This window comes from Orycteropus afer, unplaced genomic scaffold, assembly GCF_000298275.1.
Source record: "Orycteropus afer afer isolate SDZICR_OR568_19922 unplaced genomic scaffold, OryAfe1.0 scaffold00231, whole genome shotgun sequence".
NCBI classification, from domain to species: Eukaryota; Metazoa; Chordata; class Mammalia; order Tubulidentata; family Orycteropodidae; genus Orycteropus; species Orycteropus afer.
In genome coordinates this window covers 3,385,555-3,402,970 of record NW_006921818.1, presented here as the reverse complement: position 1 = coordinate 3,402,970, position 17,416 = coordinate 3,385,555, and the positions used below count along the sequence as shown (strand labels likewise).

Genomic DNA, 17,416 nt, shown 5'->3' with positions numbered 1-17,416 from the left:
TGCTATGCTCTGCTGACCTTGGGACTTACAACGACTTAAGTTAATGGCCTGCCATGTGGTTTGGTAACATCGGGACTGTGCCTTTTTGTCAACCTTGGGGCTTTTCAGCTTCAGAAACCAGCAGCTGTCTGAGTGAAGAAACGCCTCTAGCTCCAGTGGGCTGGGAGCCGGAGGCAGAGCTGGACCCCAAGGTTGAGGGGTTTTCACCCAGTCCCCAGAGCCTGGTACTTTGAACTCAGACTTAAAGCCTCCGAACAGTAAGAATAAACTCCTGTTTGTTAAGGCCATCCCATTTGTTGTATATTCTTGTCAGAGTGGCACTAGGTAACCAGAACAGAGCATATGATCAAGAACCAATGGTACTGAAGGAAGAAGTACAAGCTGCACTGAAGGAATTGGTGAGCAATAAGGCTCTAGGAATTGACAGAATACCCACTGAGATGTTTCAACAAATGGATGCAGTGTTGGAGGTGCTTACTCTTTTATGCCAAGAAATTTGGAACATAGCTACCTGGCCAACTGACTGAAAGAGATGCATATTTGTGCCCATTCCAAAGAAAGGTGATCCAACAGAATGTAGAAATTATCAAATAATATCATTAATATCATATGCAAGTAAAATCTTGCTGAAGATAATTCAAAAACAGTTGCAGCAGTAAATTGACAGAGAACTTCCAGAAATGTAAACTGGATTAAGAAGAGTATGTGAAATGAGGGATATTGCTAATGTTAGACAGATCTTAGCTGAAAACAAAAAATGCCAGAAAGATGTTTACTTGTGTTTTATTGACTATGCAAAGGCATTCAATTGTGTGACTCATAACAAATTACAGATAACATTGTGAAGAATGGGAATTCCAGAACACTTAATTGTGCTCTTGGTACATAGACCAAGGCACAAAGGGATAGTGTGTCATTTAAAATCAGGAAGGGTATACGTCTGGGATGTATCCTTTCACCATACTTACTCAATCTGTGCTGAGCAAATAATCAGAGAAGCTGGACTATATGAAGAAGAATGTGGCACCAGGATTAGAGGAAGAATCATTAACAAGCTGTGATATGCAGATAACACAACCTTGCTTGCTGAAAGTGAAGATGACTTGAAGCTCTTACTGATGAGGATCAAAGACTACAGTCTTCAGTATGGATTACAACCCAATATAAGGAAGGCAAAAATCCTCACAACTGGGCCAATAAGCAATATCATCATAAACAGAGAAAAGATTGAAGTTGTGAAGGATTTCATTTTACTTGTATCCACTGAAGCAGCAGTCAGGAAATCAGATGTCCTATTGCACTGGGCAAATGTGCTGCAAAAGACCTCTATAAAGTCTTACGAAGCAAAGATGTCACTTTGAAGACTAAAGTGTGCCTGCCCCAAACCATCGTATTTTCAATCAGTCCATATGCATGTGAAAGTTTGACAATGAAAAAGGAAGACTGAGGAACGGTTGATGCCTTTGAATTGTGGTGTTGTTGAAGAATCCTGAAAATACCAGACTACCAGAAGAATGAACAAATTTGTTCTGGAAGAATTACAGCCACAATGCTCCTTGGAATCAAAAATGGCCAGACTCCATCTCACCTACTTTGGTCATATTGTCAGAAGGGACCATTCCCTGGAGAAGGATATCATGCTTCATAAAGTAGAGGATCAGTGAAGAAGGGGAAGACCCTTAAGGAGATGGATAGACACAGTAGCTGCAATGATGGGCTGAAGCATAGCAAGAATTATGAGAATAGAGCAGGACTGAGCAGTGTTTCGATCTGTCGTACAAAGGGTTGCTATGACTTGGAGCTGACTCAATGGCACCAAATAACAGCAACAATAGGAGCTGAGAGTAATACAGTATAAAGTACAGGAGGCAGGAAGTGACAGAAAATGCAGCCCAGCATGAGTCCATCAAATCTCTACTCCATAAAAAGGATGCCTCCAAAGCAACTCCTCACAATTAAGAAACCAGTTTCCAGATAAATATGGCAGTCAGAACACTTGTATGTACTTTTACTCCCCATTGAAACCACAATAAAATGATAATAAAGGGATTTTGTAAAACAGTATACACAAATATGGAAGAAATAGGAAAGGATATATCAAAATTTAGGGGGCTGGAAAACAAAAGAAAGAGTGATACAGACTCAGCAGATGCAGGAAAATGGATTCCAAATCTGGCAAAAGGGAAAGCCAAGAACTCACCCAATTTAGTAAAACAGAATTCCCTTCAAAAGCTTAGGAATTTGGAAGTAGGAAGAGCCTAAATAATAATAATTGATTGAAAGACTCCCAGGCCATCTACCCCATACACCCAGCCAGGGGATTGCCCCTTCCCCACGTAGTTGAACAACAGATGTTTATTTGGGTCTGGGAGGGTAAAGAGGAAGATTTCTGAAGGGAAGGAAGCCAGGCACAGTTGAAGTCAGGGTTGTTGTTGTATGCCATCAAACTAATTCTGACTCATGGTGATCCTATCAGACAGAGTAGAACTGTCCCATAGGGTTTCCTAGGCTGTAATCTTTTAGGAGCCAATTGCCAGGTCTTTTCTTCCGTGGAGCTACTGATGAGTTCAAACCATAGAACTTTCAGCAGCTGAGTGCTTCGCTATTGTGCCACCAGGGCTCCTTGAGGACAAGGTACCATACTGAACACAGAGAGATTAAAGAATGGACACATGCTGGATGGTGAGACCACAGCCGTCCTCCTCAGCGCTCCAAATACTTGCAGATAGATCTTCATCCTCCAGGAAGTGTAGGCATTGAATGTTTAGCTATAATCAGGAAATAGTTATAGTGGGAGATTAATATGTGTGTCAGTGGGGTAGTGGTGGTGGTGGTGGTTATAGAGGTATAGAAAGAAAGATAACTAAGTCTTGATATTTTATTGTGGATATTTTATTGTGGATATTTTATTGTAGATATTCTATTGTTGATTCTGACTCATAGAGACTCTCCCATTGGGTTTCCAAAGCTGAAAATCTTTATGGAAGCACATTGCCTCATCTTTCTTTTGCAGAGGAGCTAGTGGGTTTCAACCACCGACATTTTGGTTAGCAGTCAAATGCCTTAATCACTACACCACCAGGGTTCCTTTGATAGTGGATAGACAACAATTAATGTGTAAAAAAACAAAAAACAAAAAGCTCAGGAAGTAGCAGCAATATGAGTTTATTGTTTAGAGAAAAGATGCCAGAACACAATTATCAGTAAAGGGTGAAAGGAGTTGCCTCTATGAAGGGAGGATGGGAGAAATGTGGAGCAGAAGGCAGGGAATGCTTGTTTTCATAACAATCTTTATAGAACTATTTTGTTCTTTAAGAACTTTGCAAGTAAAACTTTGATTAAAAAATAAATATCAAATTGGTTAACAACTAACTGCTAGAAATGAAAAATTCAAGGAAGGGTGAAAGAAAGGCAGACAAAGAGACAGATGAAGAAACAGGCAAAAAAAAAAAAAAGAAAAAAGACTCCAGGAATTGATAGATTACCCATTGAAATGTTTCAACAAATGGATGCCACTCTGAGAGAGAGAGAAAAGAAATGGGAGATTTAGGATTATTTTTGTATTATTGTTTCAGCACTAAGGTCTCAAGAGACTGTAGGATATAAAGCAGAGAACCATTTTTTAAGTCAATTAAAGGCAATGGAATAACTTATGTGCTTTCCTGTCTAGTGATGTCAAAGGGATTTTTTAATAAATTATTTTCTGATTCTCATGAATGGATGAGCAGTATATTGACAGAGAACTTCCAGAAATGCAAGCTGGATTTAGAAGAGGATGTGTAATGAGGGATATCATTGCTGATGTCAGATGGATGTTGGCTGAAAGCAAAGAATACCAGAAAGATATTTGCTTGTGTTTTATTAACTATGCAAAAGCATTTGATTGTATGGATCATAACAAATTATGGATAACATTGAGAAGAATGGGAATTCCAGACCACTTAATTGTACTCATGAGGAATCTGTACATAGACCAGGAGGCCTATGTACCAAGGGGATACTACATGGTTTAAAATCAGGAAGAGAGTGGATCAGGGTTGTACCCTTTCAACATGCCTATTCAATGTGTATGCTGAGCAAATAATCCGAGAAGCTGGACTATATAAAGAAGGATGTGGCATCAGGATTGGAGGAAGATTCATTAACAACCTACGATACACTGACGACACAACTTTGCTTGCTGAAAGTGAGGATGACTTAAAGTACTTACTGATAAAGATTGAGGACTAAAGTCTGCAGTATGGATTATACCTCAATATAAAGAAAACAAAAATCCTCACAACTGGACCAATAAGCAGCATCATGATAAGTAGAGAGAAGATTGAAGTTGTCAAAGACTTCATATTACTTGATGTGTTAGACTGGGTTCCCTAGAGAAACAAAACCAGTAAAGCTTATATATATATATATAGATAGATAGATAGAGAGACAGAGAGAGAGAGTGAGAGAGAGAGAGAGAGAGAGAAATACTGTCTGTTGACTCCAACAAATGATGAATCCAAGATCTCCAGGCTGAATGACATATTGCATTGGGAAAATCTGCTGCAAAAGACCTCTTTGTATTACTGAAGAGCAAACATGTCTGCTTGAAGACTAAGATGTGCCTAACCCAAGCCACGGTATTTTTAATCACTTCATATGCATGTGAGAGCTGGACAATGAATAAGGAAGACTGAGGAAGGATTGATGCTTTTAAATTGTGGTGTTGGCAAAGACTACTGAAAGTACCATGGATTGCTAAAGAACTAACAAATTTGTCTTGAAAGAAGTGCAGCCAGAATGCTCCTTGGAAGTGAGAATGGTCAGACTTCATCTCATCTACTTTGGTCATGTGGTCAGCAGAGACCATTCTCTGGAGAAGGATATCATGCTTGGTAAAGTAGAGGGTCAACAAAAAAGGGGGAGGCCCTCAACAAGATCGATTGACACAGTGGCTACAAAGATGGGCTCAGATATGGCAAGGATTGTGAGGCTGGCACAGGAACAGGCAGTGTTTTGTTCTGTTGTACATAAGGTCACTATGAGTCGGAGACAACTTGATGGCACCTAACAACAACAACAACAACAACAATAACATCAACGGATGAAAATAATTTTGTAGGCTTTGTTCCTATTTTACAATTTTTATATTTTGGTTGGTATTTTAGAAATAATTCCCTGGATTTTATTTATAATTACATTTAATTTATATTTAATGCAAAACTTTGTTTTATTTACTAAGGTCAATTGGCATAACATAGTCCACAAGGACAACGTTCAACATCCTACTTTGGTGAGTAGTGACTGGGGTCTTAAAACCTTGTGGGCACCATCTAAAGTACAACTGCTGATTTCTCCCCGTCTAGAGCAAAGAAGAGTGAAAAAATCAAAGACGCAAGGAAATAATTGGTCCAAAGAACTAATGGACCAGGTGAACCCCAGACTCCATGACCCTGAGACCAGAAGAACTACATGGTGCCTGGCAGCACTGCTGACCACTCTGAAAGGGATCACAATAGGATACAGTAGGTGAAAAATACAGAACAAAACTCAGAATCATAAATAAAACCAGGCTTTCTGGCTTGAAAGAAACTGGTGGAATGCCAAGACTATGACCCTAAGATACCTTTCAAACCTGGAACTGAACTCAGCCCCATGGCTCAACTTTCAGCCAAACAGTAGACAGGCCTGTAAGGTGAACAATGACATCAGGGAAGAAGCACTCATTAGAACAATTAACCATATTATATCAAAAGGACAGCATTTGCCCAGGGATAAAGCTCACAAGACAGGAAGGGATAGAAGAGAAGGATAAAGGGTAATGGTAAACACTGGGAGGAAGTGTGAAGAGTGTTGCTATATTGTGGGGATGGCAATGAATGTCACAAAACAAAATGTGTATGAATTGATGAATGGAAACCCCAAATTGCTCTGTAAACTTTCACCCAACTCACAATTTTAAAAAAAATTAAAAAAAACTGTCTTATGATAGGGTGTTCATTTAGTCAACAAGTGCTTATTGAGCACCAGTTATGTACATCAGGTTCAGTCCTTGGAGAAGGAATATCAAGATGAACTATTCCAACCACATAAAACTTAACAACCTAGCAGAAGAGGTAAGATATGTAATTTGATAACTGCTATGTAAGGTAAATAGTGACAAGTGTTGTAGCAGAGGTTCAGATAAGTTGTTACAGAAGTTCTAAGCAGGAAGAACTTAATTCCATCTGGGAATATTGGGGGGTTCTTGAAGGGGTGATATTAATATAAATACATAATTATGTTTGTTTCTTTCAGCTTATATCTTGTCCCAGTTCTTTACCCTCTGTGCTTTATTAAAAATGATAAACAGGCCTATAAAGTGACCAGTAATATCAGGAGGGCACTCTTCGGAAGGAAGGTTGGGCAATCTACTTCCGAAGTGATACTGCCTCGGCAACCCAAGGAGGTGTTGCTATGAATTGGGTCCGACTCGACAGCACATAACAACAACAACAACAACAACAAAGATGCACTTATTAGAACAATCAAGCATATGAGATCAAGAGGACAGTATTTGCCCTGGGATAAAGCTAGGAAGACAGGAGGGGATGTAAAGGAAGAATGAAGGGAAGGTGTTTACGCAGGGAGGAAGCAGGAAGAATGCTGTTAGAGTGTGAACATTGCAGTAAATATCACAAAACAGAATGTATGGATTGTTGAATGGAAAACCAATTTGCTCTGTAAACTATCACCCATATCACAATAATAATAATAATAATAAAATACAGACAAGATAAGAGGAATAGTTGTGTACAGTTTCTCTATTCTTCCTTTGGTTGGTGGGGAGCCCCACTAGCCAGGAGAACTCTATGGGCCCCTGGGACAGCTGCCATTTTTTACTTTAAAAGCCCTTGCAGTACACTCAAAGGCCATAGCTGTAACTTTTGAAATAACCCATTTTCTATAAGCATTAAAAATATTTTCCTTGCCTTTGAATCCTGGAGCGTGTCAATAAGTTCTTCATTGTCTAGAATATTTCCTTCAGATGTAAAAAGCATTCTTAGGATTTTCTCCTCGATAGATTTCAGCTGGTTCTTGTCAGTGTTGATCCTCACAATGAGCTTGATTCTTTGTTCTTCCAACTCAGGTTTTTCAAGTCGCACAACATCACTAGAACAAAAGTTTGAATACCTAAATTAGGTCTTGTCCATGTTCTAGTGTTTCTATTTTCTTCTTTCCATCTTGTTCCTATTCTGAATACTATTTGTTGTTTGTTGAATACTATTTAGGTGAGCATAAATGCTGTTAACTGAATCTGAAAGTACAAGGCACCTTGTTTGGTGGGTTTATACCTGTGGTTCTTTACTACCTATCTGTTCTCATACTTTATCTTGTACAAGCGTACCTCGTTTTATTGCACTTTGCTTAACTATGCTCTGCAGACACTGTGTTTTCTACAAATTGAAGATTTGTGGCAACCTTATGGCGAGTCAGTCTATGGACTCCATTTTCCCAACAGCATGCACTTACTACATGTCTCTGTTACATTTTGGTAATTCTCATGATATTTCAAACTCTTTCATAATGCTATTGCACACTCAATAGACTACAGTATAGTGTAAACATAACTTCTATATGCACTGGGAAACCAAAATATTTTTGTGACTCACTTTATTGCAATATTCTCTTTATTGCAGTGGTCTGGAACCAAACCCATATGTCCAAGGCATGTCTGTATTTCAGAGATCTACACCCTACCTCAGTTCTCATAGCTTCTGCTCATCTGAGGAAAACCTATATAATGCTTGATTTTTCTAATCATTCCATTTCTGTCTCTAATGCTTGCTTGTCCCAAGCTGAAAGTGGTGCCTGGAATATACTTTTCATAGGGGTATGAAGCTTTCTCCTTTCTCTCATTTAGGGAGATTCCTATTACTTCTGTGAAACAATGCTTGATGCATCTGAAAATGGGACCTTACCACCATGTCTACTCCCATCTAAATATGTGCACTTACGTCTCCCTTTACTTGCCCATTTATAATTTGTGTGTATAACCCTCTGTTTGCAGGAGTTAATCTTTATTAAGTAGTATTCTGTGCTGAGTTACATATAGTTTATCTTTTTCAATCCTCTGAATGATAGGCACTGTGGTTACTACCTGCAGCTTGCATGTGAGCGAACCTCATTGGTCACATCCCAAGGTCTTATGGCTAAGAGAGGCACAGCTAAGAGACTCAAACTTGGGTCTGATGGCTCCAAACCAAAACCATTGGCAAGATGATTCTGATTCATGGCAACACCATGTGGTACAAAGTAGAACTGTTCCATAGCTTTTTCTTGACTGTAATATTAATGGAAGCAGATTGCCAGGCCTTTCTTCTGTGCCACTGCTGGATGGGCTTGAAATACCAATCCTTAGGTTAGTAGTTGAGAGCAAACCATTTGCACCACTCTGGGACCTCTGCTGGTTGCAGAGTATGTGCTATTAGATGTACTGCCCATATGATAACCCACTGCTTATTTGTTATGTACATGCTGAATCCAGAAAGTTTAAAAATTATTGTATGAAAGCTATAAAAAATCATCACCTCAAAGTTGTTTAAAGAAGTTTTTCAGAAAATAAGGGTTTGAAGAATTTCTAAGATAAAGGTGAGATCAAGAGATAGCATGACAGAATCACAAATCAAATTAGATAAGCAAAGAACCAAACGGGACTACCAAAAAGTCTATGAGGATAAGTTAGAGTTTCTGAGAGAAGAAAGGAAGACAGAAGGAGGTGGGCTGTGTGGAGTGGGTTAATGGAACTCCTAGAAGGGAGCTCTGGTGGTGCAGTGCCTAAGGCACTTGACTGCTAACCAGAAGGCTGGCAGTTCAAACCCACCAGTCATTCCTCAGAAGGAAGACTGGGCAATCTGCTTCTGCAGAGATACCGCCTCGGAAATCCAAGGAGAGGTCACTATGAGAAGGGTCCGACTCGACGGCAGTGAGTTTGGTGTTTGGTTGAAGCTGAAGGGCATTGTCCTACCCCAGAAGGACTGAAAATTTGCCATTGGCAGCCTCTGGGAGGCAAGAAGGTGAACTGTGATTTTCAAAATTGTTAGGAACCTAGTGAGCAACTGGGTACTATGAGTATCTGCTGCCTGGCCTGGAGCTCAGCAGAGCAGAGCAGAGGACAACTGATATAGAAGCTGTCTTGTCAGCACTCTGGAGGTAGAACTGTATCCTTGCAGCAGCTTCCTTCTTTAATGTCATTAATTGGGGCAATTTTACAACCCAGGACAGAATCTCAACATTTCCCTTGGTGTTAGGGTACTTCTTGTCCCAGGCAGTCTAACCTGCTGACAGCTTAGCAGCACAGCTAAGCTTAACTATTTATGAGAATAAGTTGGTATGCAAAATGTTCAGATATGTCAGTAGAGTATGTCTGTAAAATGTGGTGAAATTCCCTTTGATCGGAAAGAAATGAACTTAGCATAAGCTGAGCAAGTTACTAGCTGACAGAATAGATTCCTAAAAGACACAAGATAAAGGAGGAAAGTTTTCTTGGCAGTAATGATTGGATGATCTTGATTCTAAATAAGGGTTATGTATCTTTGAACATGGGTCTAACCTATATTTTCCTTTAGAATTTATGTATATGTCTGTGTATAAAATTATTTTTTTATCCAACATCAATACTATTATTTAAAAAAAAATTGTAAAATTCTGTCTCTTGAGGTTTTTGGCCAACATCAATACTATTATTTAAAAAAAAAAATTGTAAAATTCTGTCTCTTGAGGTTTTTGGCTAATTCTAAAGATTAATGACAATAATTCATAACTTCACTTTTGGGAAATGGAGATTTAATTACATATAGAGTATACCGAGGGAGGGCATTTTTTTTTTTTTTTTGAAGTAGACAAATGTAGGTATAATTAAATGTCATTGTTGTTAGCTGCCATCAAGCAACTGTCATGGCAACCCCATCCATGCACAATGGAAACAAAACACTGCCAAATCCTATACCATCTCAGTGATCAGCTTCGGATTGGACCATTGTGATCCCTAGGATTTTCACTGGCTGATTTTCAGAAGTAGATTGCCAGGTCTTTCTTCCTAGTCTGTCTTAGTCTGGAAGCTCTGCTGAGACCTGTTTAGCATCACAGCAACATGCCAGCCTCCAACAACAGACTGTGGCTGCACAAGAGTTGCGTTGGCCTGGAATCGAACCTGGGTCTCCACATGGGAGGTGAGTATTTAGCACTGAACCACCAATGTCTTTCTAATAACACTAAGAAAGCATGTAGAGAAAAGTGAAACAGGAAAAAACATATTTGAGAGTAGCAGTTTTTTTGTGTGTTTGTTTTCCCCCACAGGTGTGGAGAAATGAGTGTCTAAGAAGAAGAGAATGACTGACTTCATTTGCTTACCCACAGTTGGAAAGATTGACAAGGAGGTGTAGGCAGGGTGGCCTGCAGGCCTGGTTCAAACAATGGATGAGAATTAAGGGTATATCCTTGATGAGCATGCAATATCAGCAGTTATGAGCAGGGATGTAAATGGTAAGGAATTTAACCATGTTTGTCTTTTTAAATTGAGAGTTAATGTGTAATGCTTTCACACATTAAAATCTTTTCCTCTTCAAAATTTCTAAAAAATAAAAAAACATTAAGACATCCCTGTCTCTACTCCAGCAGTCGTGGTGGTGCAATGGTTAAGTGCTTGGCTGCTAAGCAAGAGGTATATGGTTCGAACCTACCAGCTGCTCCATAGGAGAAGGATGAAGCAGTCTGCTTCTCTACAGATTTACAGCCTTGGAAATCTTATGCAGCAGTTCTCCTCTGTCCTACAGGGTCACTATGAGTTACAACATGTTACATGGCAACAGTTTTTTTTTGGTTCCCACTCTATCCCTTTACTAGTCTCTTCCTTTGTTTTACCTTAACAACTGATCCTCCAGACCTGATTTGGTCACAGTGAAGTTGATGACAGTAACTTTAATGCACACCTGGAAGAGAAGGACAAAGAACATAAAAATGCCTAAGTACAAATTAATAAAATAAGAACTGTGTTCTTGGTTAGAACATGGCTTATTAGCACCCAGCTGGATGTATCTTAGTTCTAATTGTGTCCTCCATCTCCCTAACCCTCAAGCATACTATGTCCTACAAATCCTGTAACATTTTCCCTGCCAATATCAGTGACAATCTTGTTTTGCAAACAATACTGTTATAGAATCCCACATGGTGAGTTAAGGAAAAGTGAGCCAGGGAATGGTTAGAGTGATGTTTTAGGACCAATAGTTTGGATTCAAATTCCAGTAGATGCATCATGTAGGACAAGCCAATCTATTCACCAGCTCAGAGCTTCACTTCCTGATACTTAAAAATTGGGATAATGATAGTAACAACTCCTAGGGTAGTTGTGAAGACTAAATGAAGTAATAAAAACACTTAATTATAATGCCATGTACACACTGTTGTTGTTGTTGTTATGTGCCGTCGAGTCGGCCCCGACTCATAGCGACCCCTCGTTGGGTTTCCGAGGTAGTATCACTGTGGAAGTAGGATTGCCCAACCTTCCTTCCAAGGAGTGGCTGGTGGGTTTGAACCGCCAGCCTTCTGGTTAGCAGTCAAGTGTTTTAGCCACTATGCTACCAGAGCTCCTATGTACACACTAGGTCCTTATTAAAAAGAAGCTACTATATTTTTTTTATTGTGATTTGGATGAAGATTTACAGAACAAATTCACTTTCCATACAGCAGTTCACATATACTTTGTCTCATATCATTGACCACAGTTTACCACAATGCAACAGCTCCCCTCCCACTTCCTCCCCATAGTTACCTCTTTCCAGTGTCCATCCTTCCATGCACTCCTGCCCCCTGAGCTGTCTCCCTGTGTATAAGCAGCCATTCTTTCTCCCATGATTGTTCTCTCCAAGGAGTATATCTACCTGAGGTAAATGTTCAACTTATATGCCTGCATTTTGTTTGGCTGCAAACCACAGGTGTGGGTTCAATTCCAGACCTGAAGGGCAGCTAACGGCCATAGTCTCAGCAGTTCTACCAGGCTCTATCGGACCAGAAAACCTGGTCCTCCCCCCCCTTTTTTTTTCTCCAAATGATTTTGAGTTTTGTCCCACATTGTTCTCCCTCTCTATCAAGGGTCTCCTACATAGATCCCCTTCCAAGTGGATGACAGTGGTAGCCAGGCACCATCTAGTTCTTCTGGTTTTATAGTCATATAGGTTGCAAAAAGAAGCTACTATTGATAATAAATGGTGTTTTATATATTTTGTGTCATAATATTTTTATGGAGAATTGTTACAACAAGATAAAAATATTCTGACATTACTTGAATGTGAATAAGTCAACAGCAAGAGACAATAAATATAATAAGTGTTTGAGTACCTGCAGGACATTTTATATAAATTATTCTATTTAATTTCACAACAAATTCTTGAAGTATGTTTTATCCCCACTTCATGTTTGATGGATTTGAGGACCCAGGATATGGAGTAATCTACCTGCAGGGACTTCTAAGGCGGTAAATCTTTATGGAAGTAGACTGCCTAGTCTTCCTTCTGTGGAGTGGCTGGTGGGTTTGAACCTCCAACCTTCTGATTAGCAGTCTAATGCCTTAGGTGCTACGCCACCAGAGCTCCTCGAATTTCACAACAAATTCTTGAAGTATGTTTTATCTTCACTTCATGGTTGATAGACTTGAGGACCCAGGAGATGGAATAATCTACCCACAGTCACAGAGCTAGTAGCAGTGGCAGGATTGGGTCTAGGGTACAATGGTCCCTTTCAAAATTAAATGAGAAATTAAAGGTTGGAAGTCAATACATCAGTTACTTTCTTAAACCCGAAATGGGATCTGCAACAGGGAGCCCTGGCAGTGAGTGTGTAATCAAACCCCTTGAGGTTGACAAAGAAACCCTAACTCTGTCAAAAATGCTATCTCCCCATCCTATTCAAAAGGTGTGTCAATTTCATTCAACTTGACCTCATCTAATGAAGACAAGTAGCTATGAGAAATCCAATAGCTAAAATTAAAATGACAATGTTTAGAATGGATATACTAGGAATTTTTGAGTGGTGGTAGAGGAGTAAAAAATTTTGATTTGTATGGTCTCTTCCCTATTTATGCAGCTTGGTTTGAAAAGACCCTGCAGAGTGTACGTGGGTATGCCTGGAGCTGTGGCAGCCCCAAGTTGGATGGGTTTGGATCGGGCCACAGAAAACCCTGTAGATGAATGCAAGAAGGAAAGCTCAGCTGTCTTTATTTCTGTTACAACTGCCTAGGCTCTGCAGCCAAGAACTGCGGTTCTTTTGGATCCTATCATGGCTCAGGGACATGTGTATAGAAGTGGAGTTCACCTAGCTCCTCTCAGATAGTCTAAGAGCGTGAGGTAAGGGATGCGATGCCCCTATCCTGACACTGTAAGTTCAGACACTGCACATTTGAATCATGATTCACTAATGTTGCTCAGTTTTCAGAGGTTTCACATAGGCAGGATCTTTATTTGGGGCTATGTACATGTCCACACTTACATTGACAGTAAGTGTGAATGTGTACATAGCCCCAAATAAAGACATGTGGCAGTTAAACTCTGACTCATTTTCCTACCACATAAGAGGGGCAAAAGAAGGCCTTATACTGAGGGAGGGAGAAGGGAGTGGTGCCCTGTATGTATAAGAGCCGCAGCTTGGGAACTAGGAGGAGAGTGCTGGAGAGGGGCACAGCCTAGTGAGACAGGGCTGCTGCCTGGGGAAGAAGTCGGAGGGACTGGAGTCCCAAGTAGATGGTGAGTGTTATAGCATGAGGAGAAGGATGCTCAAAATCAGAATAGTGACTCAGGAGAAAAGCAAGAGTGGAAGAGGTTGGGAGAGAAGATGTGGAGGGAGAAGAGGAAGAAAGGGCAAGAACTGCTTCTTCCAGATGTCTTAGTTGTCCACCATACTTTAGAGACTCACCACACCATAACAACCCAGTTAGGCTGGGATTCCAGACAACCAGGGCTTACCTCAGGCAGATAGTGGGGATTTGGCATTTTGGTTGTCATATAAAACCTAAAGTTTTTGTCATAATCAATGTCTGAGTCTCCAAGGCGAATGAGAAGTCGTCCACCACTAAAGAAAGTCTGTTTCAAAAGAATGGGTTCTAGAGCTGGATCCAAGGTTTCTTTAAGCTTAAAAATGAAAACAATACAAGGACAATAAGCAATTAAAATCACATTAATTTCTTAAAAATTCTTAAGCTTTAAAAGTCACTTTGAATGAACATTTTCAGTGATGTTATAGACATTAATTAGTGTTCTCACTTACCTCTAACAGTGTACATTTTCTAGTGATTACCTTATCAACAGTCTAAGGAAATAAGGACATGTGAGGGCAATACATCTATTTAGACTAATCTCATACACATATTCATCCCTCTGAGAAATAATCTAAAAGAGAAGAGTCAGGGCATATTTAATCACTGTAGGGTGGTTCTTCAATAGGCCCCAGACAGATGAAGATCTGTGAATTTTCATGGTTTTTCTAAGTGAAAGGTTGGCAAATTATGACCTGCAGACCAAATCCAGACCCTGTGGCCTATTGTTTTTATCACTCTAGAGTAAAGAATAGTTTTTACACTTTAAAAATGTTCAATAGTAGATTAATAGTTACCTATGGCTGGGGGCAGTTGAAAGGAAATGGGAGTGGTATTTCTTTTGGGGATGATGAAAATGTTCTAGAATTGATTTTTGTGAAGTTATACAATTCTGTGAATATAATAAAACGATTGAATTGTTAAAAAAATAAGGTTGTAAGAATAAGAACAAAACAAAACAAAACAAAAAGAATATGAGACAAAGACTTACTGGCATGCAAATCCTAAAATATTTATTATCTGGTTGTGGACTCCTGCATGCCAGATATAGATGTTCATTTTCTGAAATTAAAATATGATTATTTGTAAGAACTTGGTCATGTAGACATCACCATATTAATGTCAGGGTATACATGATGGAGACCCATGGCCCCAGAGGCTTCCCAATATTTGACTGTAATTCATAGTAACAGATCAATTTCAAATTATGACATGGTACCCATATTTGTAAATACTTAAAACAGAAATTTATGAGATAAAATTTTACCTTTGTTTACTCATCGTGTGCTTTTGTGTTTTTATTATTATTATTCTATTTTATTAAGAAATGCTAGTAGAGATCTACTAAATGGATTTCATATCCATGAACAAGTAGGAACAAAATTGGAAACTACCACCCCAGAAAATATAGAAAGCAGCTGGGGGTACAATGATAATGACCCCAAGTCATAGAGTGTGTAGAAGGCCCAGTCAGAGTGCCCTGTTATTGTCCTTGGGCCCTGACCATGGACTGCCCCCACTCTCAAGAATACTCTGCTACAGGGAAAAGGCCCTACAGCTAAGAGGCAGATCATCAGTCTTTTTTCTGCTGTCATTTGAGAGGTAAGTTTCTCAGGACCTCCTTAGTCATGAAGTAAATTTGGGCTGAAGAATTCAGTTTGGAACTAACATAACTGTGCCACAGATTTTGGGAGATCTCACCCTCTCTTGCAGTGTCAAATTACCCAATAAGTAAGGTAAGCATGGGCTTACTTGTACTTACTTACTAATCTGTAGTGAACAGTGTTTTTCACCACATCAAAGATTCTGCTTCCAGGTATGGCTGGCATCTGTCTCTCTCCCAACCCCACAGTGCTTTCCTACAGAATCAAAGTCTCCTGTCAAATTTACAGTCCTTGAGAAGGAAGGAGAAATTGCTCATTACAGATTAGTAAGTAAGCACAAGTCACCTGTGCTTACCTTTCTTATTGGGTAATCTGTCCCTGCTCTCTTGTTTGAGAGAGAGCCTGGGATCCTAAGATCAGAAGCTGTGCATTGAGGCTTCTTGTGTTCTTTAAGGCTTGAGTGGAGAATGTGATGGATTTTCCAGTTCTCTTAACTTTTCTGTGCCTCAGTTTCCTCACTGGTAGAATGGGATAATAATAGTAACTGCCTTGTATGGCTGCAGTGAAGATTAATGATTAATATAAAAATACAAAGAACAGAATCTGGCAGGTAGTGAACACTCAATACTAATTATTCCTAGGTGCCATGCCAGGGCTGCAGCTAACCTGTCCCAGGTTAATGCTCTTTTCTGAGCTTCTTGTCTTTCTGTTGAAGCAGAGATGCTTCTAGCCACGGTTACATGGAAACTGGCTATCCTTTGAAGCTTTAATCACAAGTTCTCTTCCTTCCCCTTCACTCTCATGCCCCTTTTTTGTTTATTATCTCTGTCTCCAACTGGACTGTAAGCTATTCATGACAGGAATCACATCCATGTTGTGAGTCACTGGTTCTCATATACTGTTTGTTGAATGAGTGAATAAAGTAAAAAAAATCCATTCTCCAAGAGATCTGAAGAAGCACTTAGACTCAATAAACAAAAATTTGTTTTTTAAACAAAAAATCATTCTATCAGTCATCACTGAATCTAACTCTGAGATTATATCTAAATGGAAAATAACATTTATACCCACTGGAGTATTTTGTAAGTTTCAATCATTTGTGTGTACAGATGGTCTTCCACTGCACTATTGGTTTGAATTTTCAGGGCAGCTAACAATCAAGATGCTCAATGAGGCCTGAGAATCAGCAGTGCCAGGAAACAAGCCATCCCACTTAGCACCAAAACAATGTCTGAGAAGGGAAAAAAAATCATTCAATCAACATATTCCTCTCTGAATGAGAGTGTATTGTTTCAGGAGCAAAACAACTGGTTTGACCAGTTTGAAAATAGAGTTGACTGGTGTCTTTGGTGTGATGCAGATATGGCTCTGGTATGCAGATATGGAAACTGCTGCCTAAGTTTCCTCATTGGTAAAAAGGGATAATAATAGTAACTACCTTGTATGGTAGTTACTTGTATGGTAGTTAAGGCACTTGACTGCTAACCAGAAGCCTGGCGGTTCAAAGGCACCAACCACTCCTCAGAAGGAAGGTTGGGGAATCTACTTCCATAGTGATACTGCCTCGGAAACCCCAAGGAGGGGTCACTATGAGTTGGGGCCGACTCGATGGCACATAACAACAACAACAACAATAGGATTCTATATGTGATCTGAAAGTTGGGAACTAACATGAGAAAAGAAAGGAAAAACCAACCTCTTCTAATAAGACAGGTAAACCAAGTCGGATTGAATTCTCAAGTGTACGTAGGAAATGACTGTCTGTAAGTTTAATGATCTTTAAACCACTTTTGCTTTCCTTGTTTCTTATCCAGCGGTTTGCCTGTAAGAGAAATCACAGAGCAGGGCAATTACTTTAAAGATTTATGTAAGGTCAGAAAATGAAAGTTTTTAGAATGTTGTTGTTGTTGTTGTTAAGTGCCGTCGAGTCGTTTCCGACTCATAGTGACCCCATGCACAGCAGAATGAAACACTGCCTGATCCCGAGCCA

The 17,416-nt window shown here is 39.6% G+C and overlaps 1 protein-coding gene across 1 annotated transcript in view; it reads right to left on the bottom strand.

The window, feature by feature from the left end:
* Nucleotides 1-17,416, bottom strand: part of DNAH6 (dynein axonemal heavy chain 6) — a 447,135-nt gene that overhangs the window by 152,635 nt on the left and 277,084 nt on the right. Inside the window, exons 54-57 of the mRNA XM_007948902.2 lie at nucleotides 17,123-17,248; nucleotides 13,974-14,138; nucleotides 10,882-10,949; nucleotides 6,951-7,131 (exon numbers count right to left, since the gene is read on the bottom strand). Coding sequence (XP_007947093.1) covers nucleotides 6,951-7,131; nucleotides 10,882-10,949; nucleotides 13,974-14,138; nucleotides 17,123-17,248 — 540 coding nt within the window. The remainder of the gene's footprint in view (nucleotides 1-6,950; nucleotides 7,132-10,881; nucleotides 10,950-13,973; nucleotides 14,139-17,122; nucleotides 17,249-17,416) is intronic.